General features: G+C 50.1%; 2 protein-coding genes across 3 annotated transcripts in view; both read right to left on the minus strand.

Moving 5' to 3' along the window:
- LOC132589681 (membrane-spanning 4-domains subfamily A member 15-like) overlaps positions 1–5962 on the minus strand; it is a 45154-nt gene extending 39192 nt beyond the window's left edge. The window contains exon 1 of the mRNA XM_060262413.1: positions 5959–5962. Within this exon, the coding sequence (XP_060118396.1) occupies positions 5959–5962 (4 nt within the window). The remainder of the gene's footprint in view (positions 1–5958) is intronic.
- Positions 5963–6178: 216 nt separating this feature from the next.
- LOC132589247 (membrane-spanning 4-domains subfamily A member 12-like) overlaps positions 6179–19250 on the minus strand; it is a 40400-nt gene continuing 27328 nt past the window's right edge. Inside the window, exons 3-5 of one of the 2 annotated variants that reach the window (XM_060261946.1) lie at positions 9717–9848; positions 6767–6877; positions 6179–6464 (exon numbers count right to left, since the gene is read on the minus strand). In XM_060261946.1, the coding sequence (XP_060117929.1) occupies positions 6342–6464; positions 6767–6877; positions 9717–9848 (366 nt within the window). In that variant the 3' untranslated portion in view covers positions 6179–6341. The remainder of the gene's footprint in view (positions 6465–6766; positions 6878–9716; positions 9849–19250) is intronic. The other variant, XM_060261945.1, reaches the window with a different exon arrangement.

Genomic DNA, 19250 nt, shown 5'->3' on the forward strand with positions numbered 1-19250 from the left:
TTGGACTTGGCAACCCTACATAATACTCATTTTTATAAGGTAGCTATGTGGCAGGAGGGGCCTGGTTGCCACTACCTCATTCAAAAGCCCAGCAGAAGAGCTCTGTCTTGCAGGCCCTGCAGAACTGAAGAAGGTCCCACAGGGCCCTGATCTCTAGGGGAAGTTCATTCCACCAGGCTGGGTCCAGGGATGAAAATGGGACTAGTCAGGTGTCTTTGGGGCCAGGGATCACTAGAAGATGTTGGTCTGCTGAGCGCAAGGCCTGACGAGGCACATATGAGAAGAGCTTTGGAAGCATGGGAAATACATATATTGGAGAAAATAGCTATTTTTAAGCGTAGAGGTTTTTATATAAGCAACACCTTTCTTGAATTAACAGGAACTTCTTAAATCATGCTGCTATGCTCATAGTCATAGTACCTGAAGTGGGATTTTTTCCCCTGAATTATTTAAGAAATGATAAGTGATTGTGATCTTGAAAAATCCACACTAAACCTGGGGGGATTTTCCATGAGCAGAGCAGGGTAGGAGCAGCTGGGAGGAGCTGAATTTGCCACTGCTTCTTTTTAATCTAGATTGTTTTCTGTTCTAAAACTAACCTCTGGTTCTTTAAATGGAAGCTCTCCAATGTCACAACTAAAAACCTGTGTTTAAAAATAGGATGGATGAATCAGCGCTCCAGGTGGGTCAAGTATCAGTCCTGATTTCTGAATACACTGTTTACTTATTTCATTTTGTGTCACTGCTGAAAGCCCAAGAGCACATGACATATTGTCATGAGCTAGCCAGCTACCTCCTCCTCTGAGGATGACGAAACGGAAGAGTCAGGCCCTGCAGCAGTGGGAAGCCTGCCTGAACAGCTGGATTTAGAGGCAGAGCCAGCAAAAGATGTGTCAGGTGCTGAGGGTTGCTCACTCTGGTGGGAGACAAAAGAAATGGGACAAAAGTCAGCGTGCCAGTTACCACCTGTATTTCTCGAACCAGCTGAGTGGAGGAGACCATTTGACAGCTCAGGAGAGACAAAAGGGTGCCCAGCTAATTGCTCAGTGGTGGCCTGCATTAGTTTCTGAAGCAGAGTAGTTCTAGGAGCAGGCATCATGTCAGTGAGAAGTGACACTTGTGCTTCAGGGATGAGTCAGCTAATTAGGCTGATAGGAAGAAGATGTCAGGCAAGGCTCAGCATGGAAGCAAATCTGCTTGCCAATCCTCTATGAGCCGATTACTCAGCAAACAGACTTCTACCTTGCCTTGCCGCCCTGGACCCTGTTCTGCTAATTGTGTTTGCTTTTCAGTTAGGAACCTGGACCCTGTCTTCTGCCTTGAAACCCAAGCTTTGACCCTGAACCCCAACTCTCCTGTTTCTCCAGACCTGTAGATGGCACCTTCAGCTTTCTGATTCTGTACTGTTGACCCTGCTCTTATCTCTTGCCTTGAATTGTTGTGTTTGCAGAATGTTGTGTTTCCCAGAAACCCTGGGTAAAGTAAAAGGTGTTAGGTTCTGCCCTGAATGCAACATTTGTTTGCTTGATTATAACTGTGTGTGCATTCCAGAGGCTCATAGTCGGTAACTATCAGGCCTGCCCTTCAATATGACACATATTCCCAGCACAAGTCAGGAATGGGGGATCTCTCTTTCATCCTGGGTTTGTTGTGGGCATCTGGTTTTGGACATTTAGCACCAGAACCACAAGCAGCAGTTTCATCCTCATCCACTTGTCATTTGACCCAGATGAGTCACATGCTCTTAGTCTCTGCTCTCTTTCTCTGTATCCATCTGTAAAGCAGACTGTCTCTTGGATGAATGAAAGGAAAAAGAGACAGAGTGTTTCCCACACTGAACTGAGCCATGCTTCAGACATTGCTTGACTTTCTGATTTGCCTATCTGTTACTCAGATAACTCTCTTTATCCTTTTGGATGGGTCGGAAAGGGGAAAGGGTTCCCCAAATGGACCTCATTTAGCCTTTGCAAATCACTAGCTGGCAGCTTCACCATATTAGTAAGGAGCCCCGAGAGGGAATTGGCCATTATTGTCCAGTTATTTTCCAAGGAGAAGTTTTACAAGGAGTTTAGTGATTAACGTTGCTAACCATTTTCATGGCTCTGCTGTTGAAGAAAAGAAAAGGAACTCTAAACCAGGAAAAGCTTCCCCGGCTAAACAGCATCATGCCAGGCTGCTGTTAAAGGCAAACAAATAGTACCAGTAAAAATGGTGGCAGCATCATTTGTGATGCCCAAGTTTAAATGTGATATTAAGACTCATTTTCAGCATGCTGATTACCCTTTTTCTGGAAATTGGGCAGTGCTTTTGTCTCACAAATGAAAGATAATTTTGCTTAATTCCTTTGGCCATATCTTTTGTCAGACAGGAGTGCCAACTGTGTCGTCCTCATTTGCTTTGCAAAATATGTTAGACGAATTCTTTATTCATGCAGTGTGAAAAATCAGCAGATTAGAAGATAAAATAAGAAACAATGCTAAGTGAATCTCACAGATGCTTCATTTTGCCTGCTGGATTACTCTATAGCTACTGTGTAATATTGTGTTGCTGCTTGACTGAGAATATAGGATGGTTGCTGGGCAAATTCTGTGTGGGTTAATTTCTACAGAATTGTATAGTGGCTGCTTTCTGTTGCTTTAGATTCTGGTTCAGAGGAGCCCAGCACAAACATTTACTGGAGCTTCCAGCCAGGATTGCTGTTCCTTTCCAGAGTCAGAACAGCTGGAAGGCCAAATTCCCAAGTGGGAGAAATCAGCCTCATTTCACAAGAGATCCAAAACTGTTTACATCAGATGAAGCCTTGCCCACTGTTTCTATATTAAGCAGCCAGCCAGCCTCATGCAGTATCCTTTTTAAAAAAACAAGAAGCCATTTTCTTTTCTTTTCTTTTTTAAGAAGCCATTTTCATGAGTATGTACTTTTACAAACCTTTAATCTCCTCTGAATAGCTTCTCCAATGGGTAAGAACATTAAAACTGAACAGATACTTTCAGACTATGTCTAGCCTGTACTTTAATTCTGACCAGGGTCACAGGCCCAGAGTCTCCCAGCTCTCTGAGAGCACTGAGCAGTGGCCTCTTCTCCATGAGCCAGAGTAAGAAAGACAAGCACTCACTGGTAACAGGGTATCCTTCCTTCATCAGCAAACATTGGCCACCCCCCAAGAATGGTGCACCTAGGGTTACCAGACTCCCTGGTGGAGGCAGGGGATCAGCTTGCCGGTGGGAGGGCTTACCAGGAGAAAGGTGAAGGCCCAGGCCACATTGCTGGCTTCACACAAAAAGTGACATCAGCATGCTAGTGACATCTGGGTGATGCTCTGGTATTTGGGCAAAAACTCTATAGTTGAAGCCATTTTTACCATAAAGTTTTTGCCCAATTACCAGGCTGTTGCAGCAACATTGCAGCATGAGGATGTTACTTCCTGTGGGATGCTGGTCACATGACCCAAGCCTTTTAATTTCTCTTGGTAAGTCCCCTCCATCCCCCACTGTTTGCCAGGAGGGACCTGGCAACCCTAGGTACACCATCATCTTTAGTGCTCACCCCAGCATCGGATGCCACCACTCCAGTCTTGCTCTCATCTCTGCTCAGAGCCAGTCAGGTCCACCCATTCCCAGGGGCACACAATTACCTTGCAACACAGCTGAGGCCAGTATCTGCCCCACAGCGCAAGGAATGTATGTCCAGCAAAACACAACCCATGAGAACGTCATGCTGCCTTCTGCCTTGGGACTGTCTGCCTATGTTTGAGTTTTACCTGGCCAGCCTCAGGGTGCTGTCACCCCCCCACCCCTTTGGGCTGTATCCCTCACACACACATACACACACCCTGGCCTTCCATCTCAATCAGTTTAATATAAGCCATATCAGTAACTAGTATGTTTGCACAGCGGAAAAGAGCCTTAGTGACCAGCAGCATATCAGCATTGTGAGTTCCTGCAGAATACATTCTGATGAAATGATCTCAATTTGAATGTTACAGTAATTCTTGAATTAAATAGTCACTATTATTTTGGAATCTGAAGGCATATTTTAATCCTGTCTCTAGAGGAGGACCTGACACTCCATTAGAGAGCACGCACTTTGCATACAGAACATTCTGACTTTGGTCCCAGTGTCTCCAGGCTAAAGAGACTTGGGAGAGAGAGTTCTCAGCCAGAGACCCTGTCAAGGTGAATAGCACAGCAGGCCATTCTGGGTTACATTAAGCTGAAAGTATGATTCACTGTGAGGCAGCATGATGCTGAATTCTTATCGGAGTGTTGGAGATACATTGATTATCCCCAATTATTTTTTATGGTCATCTACATTGAACTCTCAATAGACATATAGAAAATAAATAATATAATATTTCAAAATTCTGTTTGTGGCTGCAATTAAGAGGGCCATGAGATGCTGAGCTGGCTCTCTACAGCTCAAGTTGTTCAGGAGTGAGAAGAGGTCCTACAGGAGATGTTAACAGCCAACAAAGAATATTCAACATGTGGAAGTATATTTGTTTTAAGAGAAATGCTTTATTTTCTTTTTTTAAAAAAAACAAAACAAAACAAAACAATGAAATGCAATATCCATCAAACATAGATCAGCTGCATAACCTAAAATCTAAATTTGTCCTTTGAAGGACCAAGTGAAAAATTAACAGCTCTAAAAAGCAGATCTCTGCAAGGTCACCTAACATTAGGTATCCCTAGATTACAGATAGCCATTTGATAGTCAGTAGAAAAAAATTCCCTTGAAAACATGCTCTGAAGAAATATTAACCTAGATGCTTGGAAGCCAGTGGAATGGATTCCTATCCAGCCATTCCCAAGTTCTTAACAACATTGATAAGATCTCTGAAAACACCAGCTACTACTGACACCATATGCAGCAAAAACCCTCCCCAAACCAAACTCATTATCTTGTTGACCAAAGACAGTCTACCACAAAGTTCTCTTTTATGAACCCCAGAGCAGAGCAAGAGCATTACTTATGCAGCACTCATATTTCAGTAGTACTTATACGGGGGAATTTTCCAGGGGACTGTCTGGAGTCTACAATCCTTCAGTAGGCACATAGAAAACTGTATTTAGTTTTAAGACTTCACACACATGAAACCAGGTCAGACTCAGGATTGCAACCTACTACTTATTTGCAGGAGAAACTTTTTTGCTTAGAAAGTTACTTCTTACTAAACCAATAGGGATTGCCCATTAATGTAGGAGCAGAGATCTGTGGCAGTGGGACATGTGATACATTCCTTGGCCTACATCTCTAGCTCATTACTGACCTAGAATGGTCATATGCTACAGGCCCATAATGGAAGCCAGTTAATATAAAAAGTTGCTCAAAGTTTTTCCAGGGTTCACCAAGAAATGGATCCCTAGTGAAAAGAGAATGATACGTAACTGCTATGATAGTTCATTCATAACTGCCAGCTATACCATCAACAAAGGAGCTGCAGCTTGATCCCTTTAGAGAATAAACCTGAAGAAAAGTCCCTGGGCATGATTTGCTGCCTCGGGCTTCTGTTTTTCAGAGTAACAAAGTAGGATATAAAATATTTTAAATAAATAAATAGTTACTTTTTACTTGTATTTGTGTACAGTGGTTAGAAATACAGGTGGTAGGCAATGCCCGAAGATCCAGCATCGCTGATTAGCTCTATAAGACCAACCAGCTTTGATTTGCTTTTCAAATTACTTCTCAGTTGCAGCTTTTCACACAGAACCCATGGTCCCATATGTAAGCACAAGAGGAACAATGGTAGAAATGATAGTCCCATCCACCAGCTAATCAGAATGAGTCTGATACAGAGTTCACTAAGGAGTCTTTATCAGCCGTCAGCATCTGTTCAAATTCAATAAGGAGCCTTTATCTACCAGCGCTAATACTGGGCACCTGCCCATTCAAATCAAGTTAACAAACAAGTATCACTTGTTATGTAGCTGGGTCAGTGATCCACTAATGACTTACCCATGCTTCCATGTGCTTTTGTTCCTCTGGTTCCCCAACTGTCTTGTGACCACCCATAACACTGTATCTAAACAGTCCTCAAGCACATTTTTGACACATTAAGAGTCCATACGCCAGGCCATTTGCAAGTTCCATGCTCAGCCTATGCAAAGAGGAGTCTGTGTGTTATCTCCTCATCCACAGCGGAGCGTATCAAGCCGCGCGTTTCTTGACCTCAGCCTGAGTCCATAGTGGAGAAAGACAAGAGATAGACCCTTTGGCCTCACTGTGGCCTGGCAGCTAGGCAATACTTGAAGGAAATCTGTCATGCAGGAAAAGGTCCAGCTTTTTCATTTACCTCAAAAGAGGTGTAATTTCTTCATCATTGTTCCTCCTTGGGTCGTCTATACAGTCTCTACTTTTAGATCATGACTCACATCATTGGAGTTTGGTGGATAATTTGCAGATGACTCTATGGAAGGGATCTCAGCATCTGTCCTGATAGTGTTTGGTTCAATCAATATGGCCTGGAAGACAAAAGGCAGAAAGGCTCACTTTTGTTCCCATTGTCTTCCACATCCCTAGCTGTGGAAATATCATATTCCATATTTCTATCTCGCCCAAAGCCGTCGTCTTAATTATCTGAAATAACTGCCCCTCCATATGTCCAGTTTGTACTAAACCCCAATTTAGCCTTGACATTTTCTTCCTTGCAGATTATTACATACATATAAATTTGAATGTTATCATGCACTTAAACGAGAATATACCAAAAGCAAACACTGTACTGAAACTACCAAACTAGCATCCCGGTGGAAATCATAGTCACCTCATTGGAGTCAGAACGGGTTGCCTGGCACCAAAAATAGGCAGTGGCAGATGCGATGCAAAATTCCAGGACGGTGAATGTCAGCAACACAATGGCAATCCTGTTGCCCGTCTACTCCACAAAGAAAGCATACAAGAATATTACAAGACATTCAACAGATTGAAAAAGAACTTATCTCCCAGGCTGCCTAGATTTATACATATTTCCCTCTGAAAAGTGAATGCACGCACACACACACACAAAAAAACTTTCAGGAAGTAAACCATGTCAGCAGAGCCTTCCTTTTTATAATGGCAGAATCCAGCCCTCATAGAAATCAACTTTGTGTGGGTGTCAAGCTGCTAACAGCAGATGATGCTCTGACTCAGAATGTTCTTCCTAGTCTAGATTATTTTACTTGAGCCCACAGCCTTTTTAGTATTTAATATGCAAGGTCTGTGAGATTGCAAGTATGAGTAAGAAAGGGAGGGAGGAGACTCTGCTGTTTCCAGCACATTCAGTCCCAAGCCTCAGGAGGAACCTTTTAAGATTTGTAATGGAAGGCTTCCATGGTGTTAATCACCTTGGTATCCCTGTCAATTAGAATTTGAAAGCATAAATTGAAGTTAATAGACCCTAGCTAACTGAGAGGGCTAGTTCCCAGTATTTACTGTGAGTAACATCAGCGATGTTTAAGGTGGGGAGGAGAAGATCTGGAGGAAATAATGCTGGAGAAGGAGCCTAGGGGAGGAGACATGGGGCGTTTTCGCACTGACCTTAATCGGCAGCGACGCCCCTCTTCAGCGCGCAGGATCTGCACGGATTTCACACTAATTGCCGCGGAGCACCCGGAAGAGCCGGAAAGTCCCGCGGCTTTTGCGGCGCAAATGGAAACTGGTTTTTGGCGGTTTCCATTTGCGCCGCAAAAGCCGCAGGACTTTCCGGCTCTTCCGGGTGCTCCGCGGCAATTAGTGCGAAATCCGCGCAGATCCTGCGCGCTGAAGAGGGGCTTCGCTGCCGATTAAGGTCAGTGCGAAAACGCCCATGGAGTCACATATCCTGCTCCCAGTCTCATAACAATGATGAATAGATGGGGAGCATCTTCCTCCACAGAGGATTTCACATGTAGTACCAACCTGGAAGTTAGACAAGCTTTACAACCAGAAAGTAGTACCAGATAGCATAGGAGGAATTTATGCAACCATTGCTCTTTGAAACTTCATGGGGAGGGACAGTGGCTTAGTGGTAGAGCATCTGCTTGGGAAGCAGACGGTCCCAGGTTCAATCCCTGGCATCTCCAAAAAAGGGTCCAGGCAAATTGGTGTGAAAAATCTCAGCTTGAGACCCTGGAGAGCCGCTGCCAGTCTGAGAAGACAATACTGACTTTGATGGACCAAAGGTGTGATTCAGTATAAGGCAGCTTCATATGTTCACTCATGCTAGTCCAGCATGGTTTCCATGTGGCTTACTGCCTTAGGCATCAGGCCTAAGCATCATTTCTCTGGGCTCATTACGAATTTGAAATAGGTCACAAATGCTCGTGATACTTTCCTATGCTTGCATTCTCACGAGGTCTGTTTCATTTCTGAAATTTAGAATTGCCAGGCATAGCTTGGCAACTAGCAGGTGACCTGGGGGGAGGGCACCTGCCTGGACTTTAATATCAAGGGAGGAGTCCTTCCTATGAGAAAAAAGTTGTTGGGGGTAAGGTTTTCAGGGACCCATGCAAAGGTAGCTATCCCAAAGTTCTGGAGCTCCTCCCTGGTGGCCTGCCTGCCTGTGGCAGCACAGCAAGGCAGTGCAGCTTGAGTCCCTGCACCATCTACCACCTTCTCTGGGACTGCTGAGTGGGGCTGAGGAGGATCCATGCTCCCACAGGAGGCCCTGTATGTTGCCTGAAATGGCAAAGTGGAAGAAAGTCAGAATATGAAAATACGTAAATTCTGTGATCCAGCCATGCATCCCCACACCCCTCCCAAAGCTGTTCTAGACCCATCACCTGTATTTTCCCTTAAAAAAAAAAAAAGGAGCATTGACTATCAAAAGATTTTGAGAATATAAGCTTCTGAGAGTCCAAGCTCCTTTTGTCAGGTAAGAACGTGCTACCAGACTTGAATTTAGCTCTTCTACTGCAGATCAAGATTGCTGCCCATGGATCTTCACTGTTGCTGGCTCATTCATTGGTACCGCTTGGAGGGGGGCAGGGCACAAGTCCCAACAACCCAATAGATGGGCTGGCCCTGCTGATTCCAGACAGCCGTACTACATTTTTATCCTATTTTGAGGTATGTGTTTAAATATAAAATAATGAAAAGGAAAGGAAAGGAAAGGTCCCCTGTGCAAGCACCACTAGTTTCCGACTCTGGGGTGACGTTGCTTTCACAACGTTTTCACGGCAGACTTTTTACGGGGTGGTTTGCCATTGCCTTCCCCAGTCATCTACACTTTCCCCCCCAGAAAGCTGGGTACTCATTTTACCGACCTCGGAAGGATGGGAGGCTGAGTCAATCTCGAGCCGGCTACCTGAAAACCCAGCTACCGCCGAGGATCGAACTCAGGTTGTGAGCAGAGCTTAGGACTGCAGTACTGCAGCTTTCACTGCGCCACAGGGCTCTTTTGAAAATAATTAAAATTTATTTGAATAATTTATTTAAACATAATTAAAAAGCAGACCTCAAAACAGAATAAAATACAACTCATCTCTGATTACAGTCAAGGGACCAAGGGAGCACAGAAAATTGCCTAATGAAACATAAGCACTTGGATCTGCACCCCCAGCAACCCTTACCCCAGTCTACCAACTGGACACATCTTAAGCAACTTGCAAATGCTATAAAACTATTCATCCTGCACTTTTTTTTTTTATAAAAGAGAGAGAGAGATCAAGACTGCACCAATTCTCCTGAGCCTTTTGCTAGTTCCAAAGGATTACTTCTGATGACAAGGCTATTGTTAAGGTATAGAAACCTACCATAACCAAGGAATAGTGATGGTTATCTTCAGAGTAAAATGGCCCATTTATGCTCAGGTCTACTATAAAAGTCAGTATTCCAAGTAATGCAAAGATGGCACTGATGATATTCATGGCTTGGGAGCCCTTCACCTGAAAAACATAAATGCTGAATGCAGGTTACTACTGGGAGGTGAATAGTGTGAAATAGGGTACTAGCTGTTGCACAACTAGGAAGGCATGCTTAATCTCTGCTTTGCCATCTGTGGTTTTCAGGAAACTCTGTGTGCTTCAAATCAAATGTCCAGTGTTAATCATGGTACTTTTCTATTTTGCTACACTTGTACACAGTTAATGGGACTGTCAATAATAATAATAATAATAATAATAATAATAATAATAATAATAATAATAATAATAAATTTATTTTTGTATCCCGCCCTCCCCCGCCAAAGGCGGGCTCAGGGCGGCTCACAGACATGGCATTCCATGATTCAAATAAAACAATGTAAACAACAATTTTAAGTATAATCAATTACATAAATAACTTAGTTAAAATAGATAAAATAGGTGCTATAAAATACTATAAGTCATAATATACACAAGATGGCTAGGTGGCTACAAGTCGGTTTAGCCAGGTTCTGTCTCAAAGGTAAGCTGGAAAAGAAATGTTTTGCAAGCCCTGCGGAATTGGTTCAAGTCCCGCAGGGCTCGCACCATCTCTGGAAGATGATTCCACCATTGAGGGGCCATTGCTGAGAAGGCTTGCTCCCTGGTTATCTTCAGTCTAGCCTCTCTTGGCCCAGGGATTGTTAAAAGATTTTGAGAGCTGGATCTCAGTGCTCTCTGGGGAACATATGGGGAGAGGCGGTCCCTTAGGTAGGCAGGTCCTCGGCCATATAGGGCTTTAAAGGTAATGACCAGCACTTTATAGCGAACACGGTACACAACCGGCAGCCAGTGCTGATCCCGCAGCCCAGGCCGCACGTGTTCCCACCGTGGTAGTCCCATTAGCAGCCTGGCCGCCGCGTTCTGGACTACCTGAAGTTTCCGTGTTCGGTATAAGGGCAGCCCGATGTAGAGGGCATTGCAGCAGTCTAGTCTCGAGGTGACCGTTGCGTGGATCACAGTTGCTAGGTCGCTGCGTTCCAAGAAGGGAGCCAACTGCCTCGCCCTCTTGAGATGGAAGAAGGCGGATCTAGCAGTGGCAGCTATCTGGGCCTCCATTGATAAAGAGGATTCCAGTAGCACTCCCAGGCTCTTGACTTTGCGCACTGGTATCAGTGGCGCACCGTCAAAGGCCGGTAGGGTAATCTCCCCTCCCGGTCCGCCGCGGCCCACGCAAAGGACCTCAGTCTTCGCCGGATTCAACTTCAGCCCGCTCAGCCTGAGCCAGTCAGCCACGGCTTGTAACGCCTGGTCCAAATTTATAGGGACCTCGCCAGCCCGGCCGTCCATCAATAGATAGAGCTGGGTGTCATCTGCATACTGGTGACAGCCCAGCCCATACCTCCGTGCAATCTGGGCAAGGGGGTGCATGAAGATGTTAAACAGCATCGGGGAGAGAACTGCCCCCTGAGGCACCCCACAATGAAGTGGGTGCCTCTGAGACAGCTCCCCCCCAATTGCCACCCTTTGTCCCCGACCTTCAAGAAAGGAGGAGAGCCACTGTAAGGCTAGCCCCCGAATTCCTGCGTCGGCGAGGCGGCGGGTCAGCAGCCGATGGTCGACCATATCGAACGCAGCCGATAGGTCTAGCAGCAGCAATACTGCCGAGCCGCCTCAGTCCAGTTGTCGTCGGAGGTCATCCATGAGGGCGACCAAGACTGTTTCCGTCCCATGGCCCGGGCGAAAGCCGGACTGGCATGGGTCTAAGGTGGAAGCGTCCTCCAAAAAATCCTGTAACTGCAGCGCCACAGCCCTCTCGATAATTTTGCCCAAAAAGGGCAAGTTTGAGACCGGTCGATAGTGTGCCAATTCGGCCGGGTCTGATGAAGCTTTTTTCAGGAGAGGGCGGACCAATGCCTCTTTCAGGGGTGTTGGAAAAGCACCCTCTGAAAGGGATCGATTTATAATATCCCGTATAGGATATCTTAATTCCTCCTGGCAGGCCTTGATTAGCCAGGAGGGGCATGGGTCCAGATCGCAGGTTGTGGATCGTGCAGTGCCAAGAATTCTGTCGACCTCCTCCAAGCTGAGCGGGTCGAAGCAGTCCAGGGTTAAATCAGAAGACACGCATTGGGTCTCGAGTTCACTTACTGCATCTAAATTGGCAGGGCAGTCGTGGCGGAGCGATTGGACCTTATCAGCAAAAAATTTCGCAAAAGCCTCACAGCCAATCTCCAATTCCTTAGCTTTTGAATTGCCCTGTGGCAATGTAGTAAGGTTCCGAATTATTCTAAATACAGAATTCTATTCTAAATTCAACTACAGAAGGTGGTTTGGTTCAGACTTGCCAGGTCTTCCAGTATAGCTGCCACCTGCAGTAAGCCACCACTTGCTGCCAACTCCTGCCAACTGCTGCTAAGGAGGCCAGCCGGAGTAATAATAATTAATTAAAATATATTTATTTTAATTGCCATTGTGATGATATTGTAATGTCATTTCTGGACCAAATCCAGAAGTGACATCACACCACTCTAGGAATTAGCAGAAATGTGGCTGAACCCTAGAACAACATGATGTCACTTCCAGATGTGGCCAAGAAACAATGTCACTCAGTTGCGGCAACAGCACCTCCCCCATACCCCTGCCTCCCAATTTTTCAGTTTTTGCCAACCATTGCTGGCAACATATTAGGTTTCTGGAGACAGAAAATATCATTGCAGGAATTGAGGTGTTATGCTTTGGATTTCAGGTAACCAAAATGTTGAAACAAAGACAAAGTGAAATATAACTGTGCACATAGTGCAAATGTACAAAATATAATATATAACTTAATACAATTCTGAGTGCTAAAATATCATTAAAAACAACAATCCTATGGTTAAGCATTGGGCAGTCCAATCCAGACATATGTGGCGGCCGGCCGCTCAGGCGTGGTGGATCTATGGCGCCGCTCGTTGGCTTCCAAAGGGATTTGGGGCGCTGGAGTGCGGCGCACCCAAGCTGAGGCTGCCGCCTGTAGAGGTGTAAAATACACTGGAGTGTGGGCTCCCAAAGTGGCATGAGGGCGGAGACAGGAGGGGGCGATTCCACAGGGACACCAGGGATTGGATGGCGACGGTCAGTGAGCTGCCCAACCCCATGGTGTGGCTGTGTAATCCTTGAGCAAGCATCCAGTCAGCATGTTCCGCTAGCTCCATGGAGCAGCCTACCTGCCAAAGTGTCCCTCCCATGGGCTGCATGGCCGGATGGCGTCCCAGATGCTGCAGAGGCCCCCTGCCAGGACACAGTAGGTCACCTGCTGTAGGCACCAAAGGTGCCGGCATCAGTCGCCGTGGTGGCTTGCACTCCTGCCCGCCGAAAGAGAATCGAACACCCATGAGGGGCGCAAGGCGGTTTCGAAGTGGCCTGTGCAGCACTCGCCTCCCCCCACCCCCAGATCCTCCTTGAATAAGGACTCAACGCAATGTTCAGGGATAAGATTTATTAAAGCAAACGGGCTGCAGAGGGGCTGCTGCCCAGCCCCCCCACCGGAAGCCGCCTCGAGCTGCGGTGGGCAGAAGCAGCTGCCCAAGGGGCAGCTGGTCCCGTCAGGGGCGGGTGTGGTGTCCCAGACATCATCCCTGACAGTGCCCACGTGCAGCATCTCCCCGCCCACCTCGCCAGGGGGGTGCCTCGGGAGTGGTAGGAGCAGCCCCTCTGCCAGTCACCAGGGACTAGTCGATATTGGCGAGCAGCTGCTCCACCCTCGCACCCCACTCCTGCGACTGCCTCACCATGGCCAGGAGACTGGACAGGTGGCCAGTGGCCATGGACACGGTCCCCTCCATCCAGCTTTCCCGCGATCGTGGCCTCCCGCTATTCCCGGTGCCCCTCCAGCCGGTCCTGCCCACATGGAGGACAGGGTAGCAGGGATTCTTTAAGCTGGCCGTGGTCCCCGAGCCCTGGGTTCCGGTTCCACACCACTTGCACAGCCTTCTGCATCGCTGCCACCTTCCGGATCCCCCAGCAACTCCCCCTGGTTAGGGACCAAGTCTGGGGGGGGATGGGGGCCACCCTGCACACAAGTCTGCTGTGCCCAGCCCACTTGCATTCCCGACCCCCAAGGCATAGGGAAGGGATGTGGGCAGATCCAGGGTCCTCAGCATGAGGGAGGCAGCTAAGGCCGAACATCTGCGTGGGGACGCCCTCCTTAGGTTCTCCACCACGTCGGCTGTCAGTGTCACAGTGTGGCTACCTGCGGAACGGGAGAGGGGTCAGATGCTGGCACGAGTGGTCAGTTGTGGACACCCCACGCCCTGCGCTCAGTGTCGCGCCTTGAGGGGACTCAGGCCACTCATCATCTGTGAACAGACGGAGGTCACCCACTGCTGCATCCATGACCTCCTCACTCGATGTGTCCTCCCCCTGATTCGGTGCCTCCTGACGGCTGTCCGGACGTCCTGGGGGTGGTGGGGAGTGCTGGACCTGCCGACCTCCCATCACACAGGTGCTGGGCAGCCAGCTCCAGTCCTTGGCTGTCTCGCTAAAGTGGTCTCCCGCCTCCGAGTCCACAGTGGAGCTCATGGCAGCCCACGACGATTCCTGGGAGTCACCTTGGGGGGGGGGGGACAAAGAGTGTTGCCATCAGAATCTGGCAGTCCCATGGTGGCGAGGACAGGGGGAGAGGGAAGGTGCCAACCTGCCGTGGATCACCTCAATGCCGTGGCCAGCTACAGCCACCAGGTGGATGAGAGGTCCCATGATTGCCTCAGAGCCGATCAAGGCCCGGGACACCACCTCCTCATAGGTCGATCCCTCAGCGATGAGATGCTGGACTCGCTTCTTGGCAGGGCCGAATGAGTCATTCCAACACTTCAGGGTGGACTGATCTGTGCGGGGGACCCGGCTCACAGAGGACACTTGCTCCGCCACCATACGCCAGAAACCCTGCCGACAGGAGTTCGCCCCGCCGGCTCTTGTGGCAGCGAGCATCACCGTGGCATTCTCGGCCACCAAGCCAAAGAGGAGCACCTTCTCTGCCTCAGTCCAGTTCAGATGGCGGTGACTCTCGGTCGATGCCGATCTGTCTGCCACCTTTCCTCCCACGGGCAGTGGAATGCGAGGGCTGCTGACAACAGCTGGCTGATAGTGGTTGCTCTCATGCTACCCCACCCAGCTTTCCCATAGGACACCAGCAGGGCATCTGTTGACCTCGATGGCCCCCCGCCACCTCTCGTGCAAGGCCCCTCACAGCTCCAGCAGTGTCTGGAAGCTGTGGTGGAGCGCCTCAGGGCAGCAGCATGGCCACCACAGCTCGTGCCACAGTGCGCAAACCATGGGGACCCGTGGTGAGTGTTGCCCCCTCATCATGCTGCCAAAGCCGCCCCGGGTGCAGCCTTTGCACATCCTCCCCGCTCTCTATGTGTGGGTTGCGCAGTGGTGGTGGAGATGCCATTGGGCGCACAGATACCGGGAGCGCCTGAGCACTTTGCGTCTCGAGGATGCCACCTGTCTGGACCGCTTTCACCTGGACTGCGCCGCCATCCAGGACTTGTGTGAGCTGCTTGGGACGAGTCTCTGCAGCCAGGTGACCGGCCCCCGCCCCATCCCCGTCCTGCAGCGGGTCCTCATCTCCCTGCGCTTCCTGCCAACCGGATCCTTCCAGGGTGTGGTGGCTGAGGTCCTGGAGGTCTCCCAGTCATCGGCCAGCAACTGCCTCCACTCCTTCCTAGACGCCATGCTTCAGCATCTCCAGCAGCATGTGCAATTCCCAATAGGTGAGGAGGAGCTGCGGACTGCCAGAACTGGCTTCGTGGCAGTCGCGGGGTTTCCCAATGTTGTGGGGGCTGTGGACTGCACGCATGTCACCTCACAGGAGGATCCCATGGTGTACCAGAACAGGCACCACTTCTACAGCTTCAGCATGCAGGCATCCTGCAACCACCAGGGACTCTTCACAGATCTGGTGGTGAAGTTCCCAGGGAGTATACACGATGCCCAGATCTTCACATCCTCAGGCCTCAATCGCCTCCTGGCAGCCTGGCTGGATGGGCAGGAGTGGTTGCTAGGTAAGGCCAGCAGATGGCGGTGTGGGGCGCCCCTCCCATCCCCTATCCTAACCTTCCTGTCCTCCACAGGTGACTGAGGGTACCCGTTGCTGCCCTACCTGCTGACACCGTACCAGGAGGACGCGCCCGAGGACCAGGCAGCATACAACCAGGCGCACAGGGCCATTCGCGTGGTCATCAAGTGTGCCTTTGGGCAGCTGAAGATGAGGTTCCGATGCCTGCACCACACAGGTAGCTGATGCAGCATGCAGCCCCTGCCTGTAGCTAAGCTGGTCGCTGTGTGCGTCATGCTACACATCAATGTACACATGCTACACAGCAATGCCTGCCGGCCCCCAAGGACCATCTCCTCCCAGACCCCGGGTCGCCGATGGGGGAGAATGAGGCGGGGGCAGGGGCCGCCGCACAGCAGGACTTTGGGGAGCACTTGCATCGGGAGCATGTGCGAGCTCACATATGGGCCAATCAGCACGCGGGCAGGGCACCCAGGGACGAGAGCATGCCATGAGTGAGGTTGCTCACACGTCCGGGGCCATGGCGCACTTCCATGTATGCTGATGCCTCTTGGGCACTTCATTCTATTATTAAACCAGAATTGTCAGGACCACTCTCGGGATCCCTTCAAAAATTCATGCACTCGTTGGAAAAGGCACGGGGAAGATGACGAAATGGCAGGCAGAGCTGAAGTCCTGGGGGGAGACACAAAAAAGAAAGACAAGGTAGAAAAACATAGGGAGGGGACTCAGGAACCCCTGTGCAATGCTGGGCTTCCGCATGCTGTGGCCATGGGATTCCCACAGGGTTCCCACAAGCCGTGGCCATGGGATTGTCAGGCAGGGCACCATAGCAGGCATTCTGTGAGGTGTGAGTGGCCACAGACTCAACTCCCAGCTAAAGCCGTCCTTCGGCAAACAGGGGATGATAGCCGCTATTCACACCTCCCCACGTGCTCCCTGGGCTGAGCAGGCGCACCTTCAAGTCCACTGGTTTATCTCATTTGCATATCCAGAAGCCCCCACGGTGGCCCTCACCAAACCCTGCTTGTGGCCTCTGTGCGATCCCACCGAGCCCGCTTCGAAGGGGGCCGGGAGTAGCCGATCATGCTGACACTCTCAGCCAGGACCAACCCTGCCCCCAGCATGTAGCAGCTGTAAGCCGCCTCAGAACACAGCGGAGGCAGCTTGGCTTAGCGAGCTACTCCCCCGCTTCATTATGCTGGGCCTGTGGGTTCGAAGCCGCCCTGCAGTAGGACTGCTCACATGCCCAACTTCCCTCTTTATTGAGCCTGCCATCCAGCTGCCATTACTTTTGGTCAGTCAAGTCAACTCCCTGGGCCACCCCCCCCTTTCCTGTGGGCACCCACCCTGATCTCAGCCCCCCATCAGCTGCATCACAGACCCAGGCGGCGTGGACACATGGTGCAGCTTCGGACAAGTGTCTGCCTCGCCGCCTATCAGTCCCCACCCTTCACCGCTATCGCCCACTGCATCTCCCACACAATTGCACTAAGTGGGTGCCCCGAGAGTCCCCCCAGCCACAGAGCCATGCCCTTAGGATGGCCACGAGCAGAGTGCACGGGGGATACAGGGGGCCGGGGCAAGGTGGAAAAAGTGAAAGACATAGAAGACGAGATGGGCGTGCTCGGCTAAGTTTATTGATCTGCAAGCAGGGAAAGCAAGCTCCCGCATGGAGGTTCCTGGCTCCCGCAGTCCAAAATGTCGTTGCCGGAGGACACACCAACAGCTGCGGGGCTGATGGGATTGGCCGGCTGTGCTCCGGTGGCCGCAGAGGCTGGAGTGCAGCACACACACCTGAAAGACAAAGAGACAGGGGAACCTTGCCGGCTGCAGGCATAGGACTCCACCCCTGGGTGAGCCTGCGGGGAGCAGGGCGAGCGTCCCGGCTGCCTCCGGTGAAGCCATCCCACACAATTCCAGCTGTCCTGCATAATGGGCCAGCTGAATCGCATGCAAGCCTGCAATCACAGCAGCTGCGGCGGGGGCTGGCGCGAGTGGCAGGACCTGCCCTAGATGGCGAGTCGCTGGCTGGGCTGCAGAAAGCCAGGACATGTCGCACCCCCTTCGCCCCGGCACGGGAATGCCCAAGACACGGGGTGGGGGGGCCACCAGCAGGATGGACAACCAGGGCACACCCCCACATGCACATGTGCGGTGGCCAGCACCCCGGCTGAAGCTGCAACCATGCTGGATGGTTTTGGAGGCTGGGGGCTGCGGGGACTCCTAGCCAGACTTACCTGTCCATATGGAAGCGAGACCTGTTAGGACTGGGAAGCACAAGTGGTTAAACAGACAGCCCAAACTTAGCTCACCTCCCCCCAAGTGCAGCTGCTCTAACTTAACGAACATCCTTCTCTGTGCTATTCCCTCCATCAAGTGCACCCCTCCCCGCACTAAGTCCGCACAGCATGGTCCTCTGGAGCAGAGTGCTGTGACGTGCACCCTGCCCTCCCTAAGGAGTTGTGCATGGCAGAAGTCAAAACCTTTGTAGGGGGCACTGATAGGGTGCGGGAGGGGGGCCTTGGCCAGCCTGGAACGGGAGGGGATTGGTGGGGCGATAACACGGCTCCCGAACAGGTTTGTGCGCTGCTGTGCCAGCGCTGCCAGCTTGTGCTTTCTGCTTCCACTAGTGCCTATGGGGTAAACCAGCATTCTGCAGGGTGCAAGTTTGCGCCTGGGGGGGGCGTTCCCACACCGAAAATTCTCTGGGAGCCGACCAGCAGTGGCCACGTCCCTGGGTTGGCCCCCTCCTACGCTGAAGTGCTGCCCTGCATCTCTGCTGCATCCCAGGTGCAGTGTGGTGGCATGCCGCCATCAGCCGGCCGCAGCCACACGCTGCGGCAGCCGGAGAGTGGCGCACGCCCCATTTCCACCAACGCAGAAGAGGATCCGCCGGCATAGGTCTCCATACCGCCAGCATAGCGGTAAGTCCGCTTCCACAGCACTTTCAGCCCCCACCCCCCCGGATTGTGCTGTAAGTACCTAATCCCAATAAATAGACAAATGTCCATTCAAATAAATACACGTTAAAAGATACATAATATTTCCATATGCAAATACCAAACATGTTTTGGCAATATGCCTTCCTCAGTGGTATAATTTTAAAATGATATTTTAATACTCATCTGTATTATTAAATTATGTGTTATATTTGGTACATTTGCACTATGTGCACAGATATATTTTACTTTTTTTTCTTTGTTTCAACCTTTTTTGCTACCTTTTTGTGCAAGGTTCTGCTCCCTTTTTTTTTTGCTGTACTCATGCTTTGGATTTCAAGTGGAATCTCCACTGATGGAAGGGATTTGTGTAAGGAGAATGGGGCTTCCCCCTCCCACTGCAGACTGGAAATCCACCCCTCTGCTGCTTTTGCAGGGCAGGAG

Source organism: Heteronotia binoei, chromosome 21 (assembly GCF_032191835.1).
Source record: "Heteronotia binoei isolate CCM8104 ecotype False Entrance Well chromosome 21, APGP_CSIRO_Hbin_v1, whole genome shotgun sequence".
Classification (NCBI taxonomy): domain Eukaryota; kingdom Metazoa; phylum Chordata; class Lepidosauria; order Squamata; family Gekkonidae; genus Heteronotia; species Heteronotia binoei.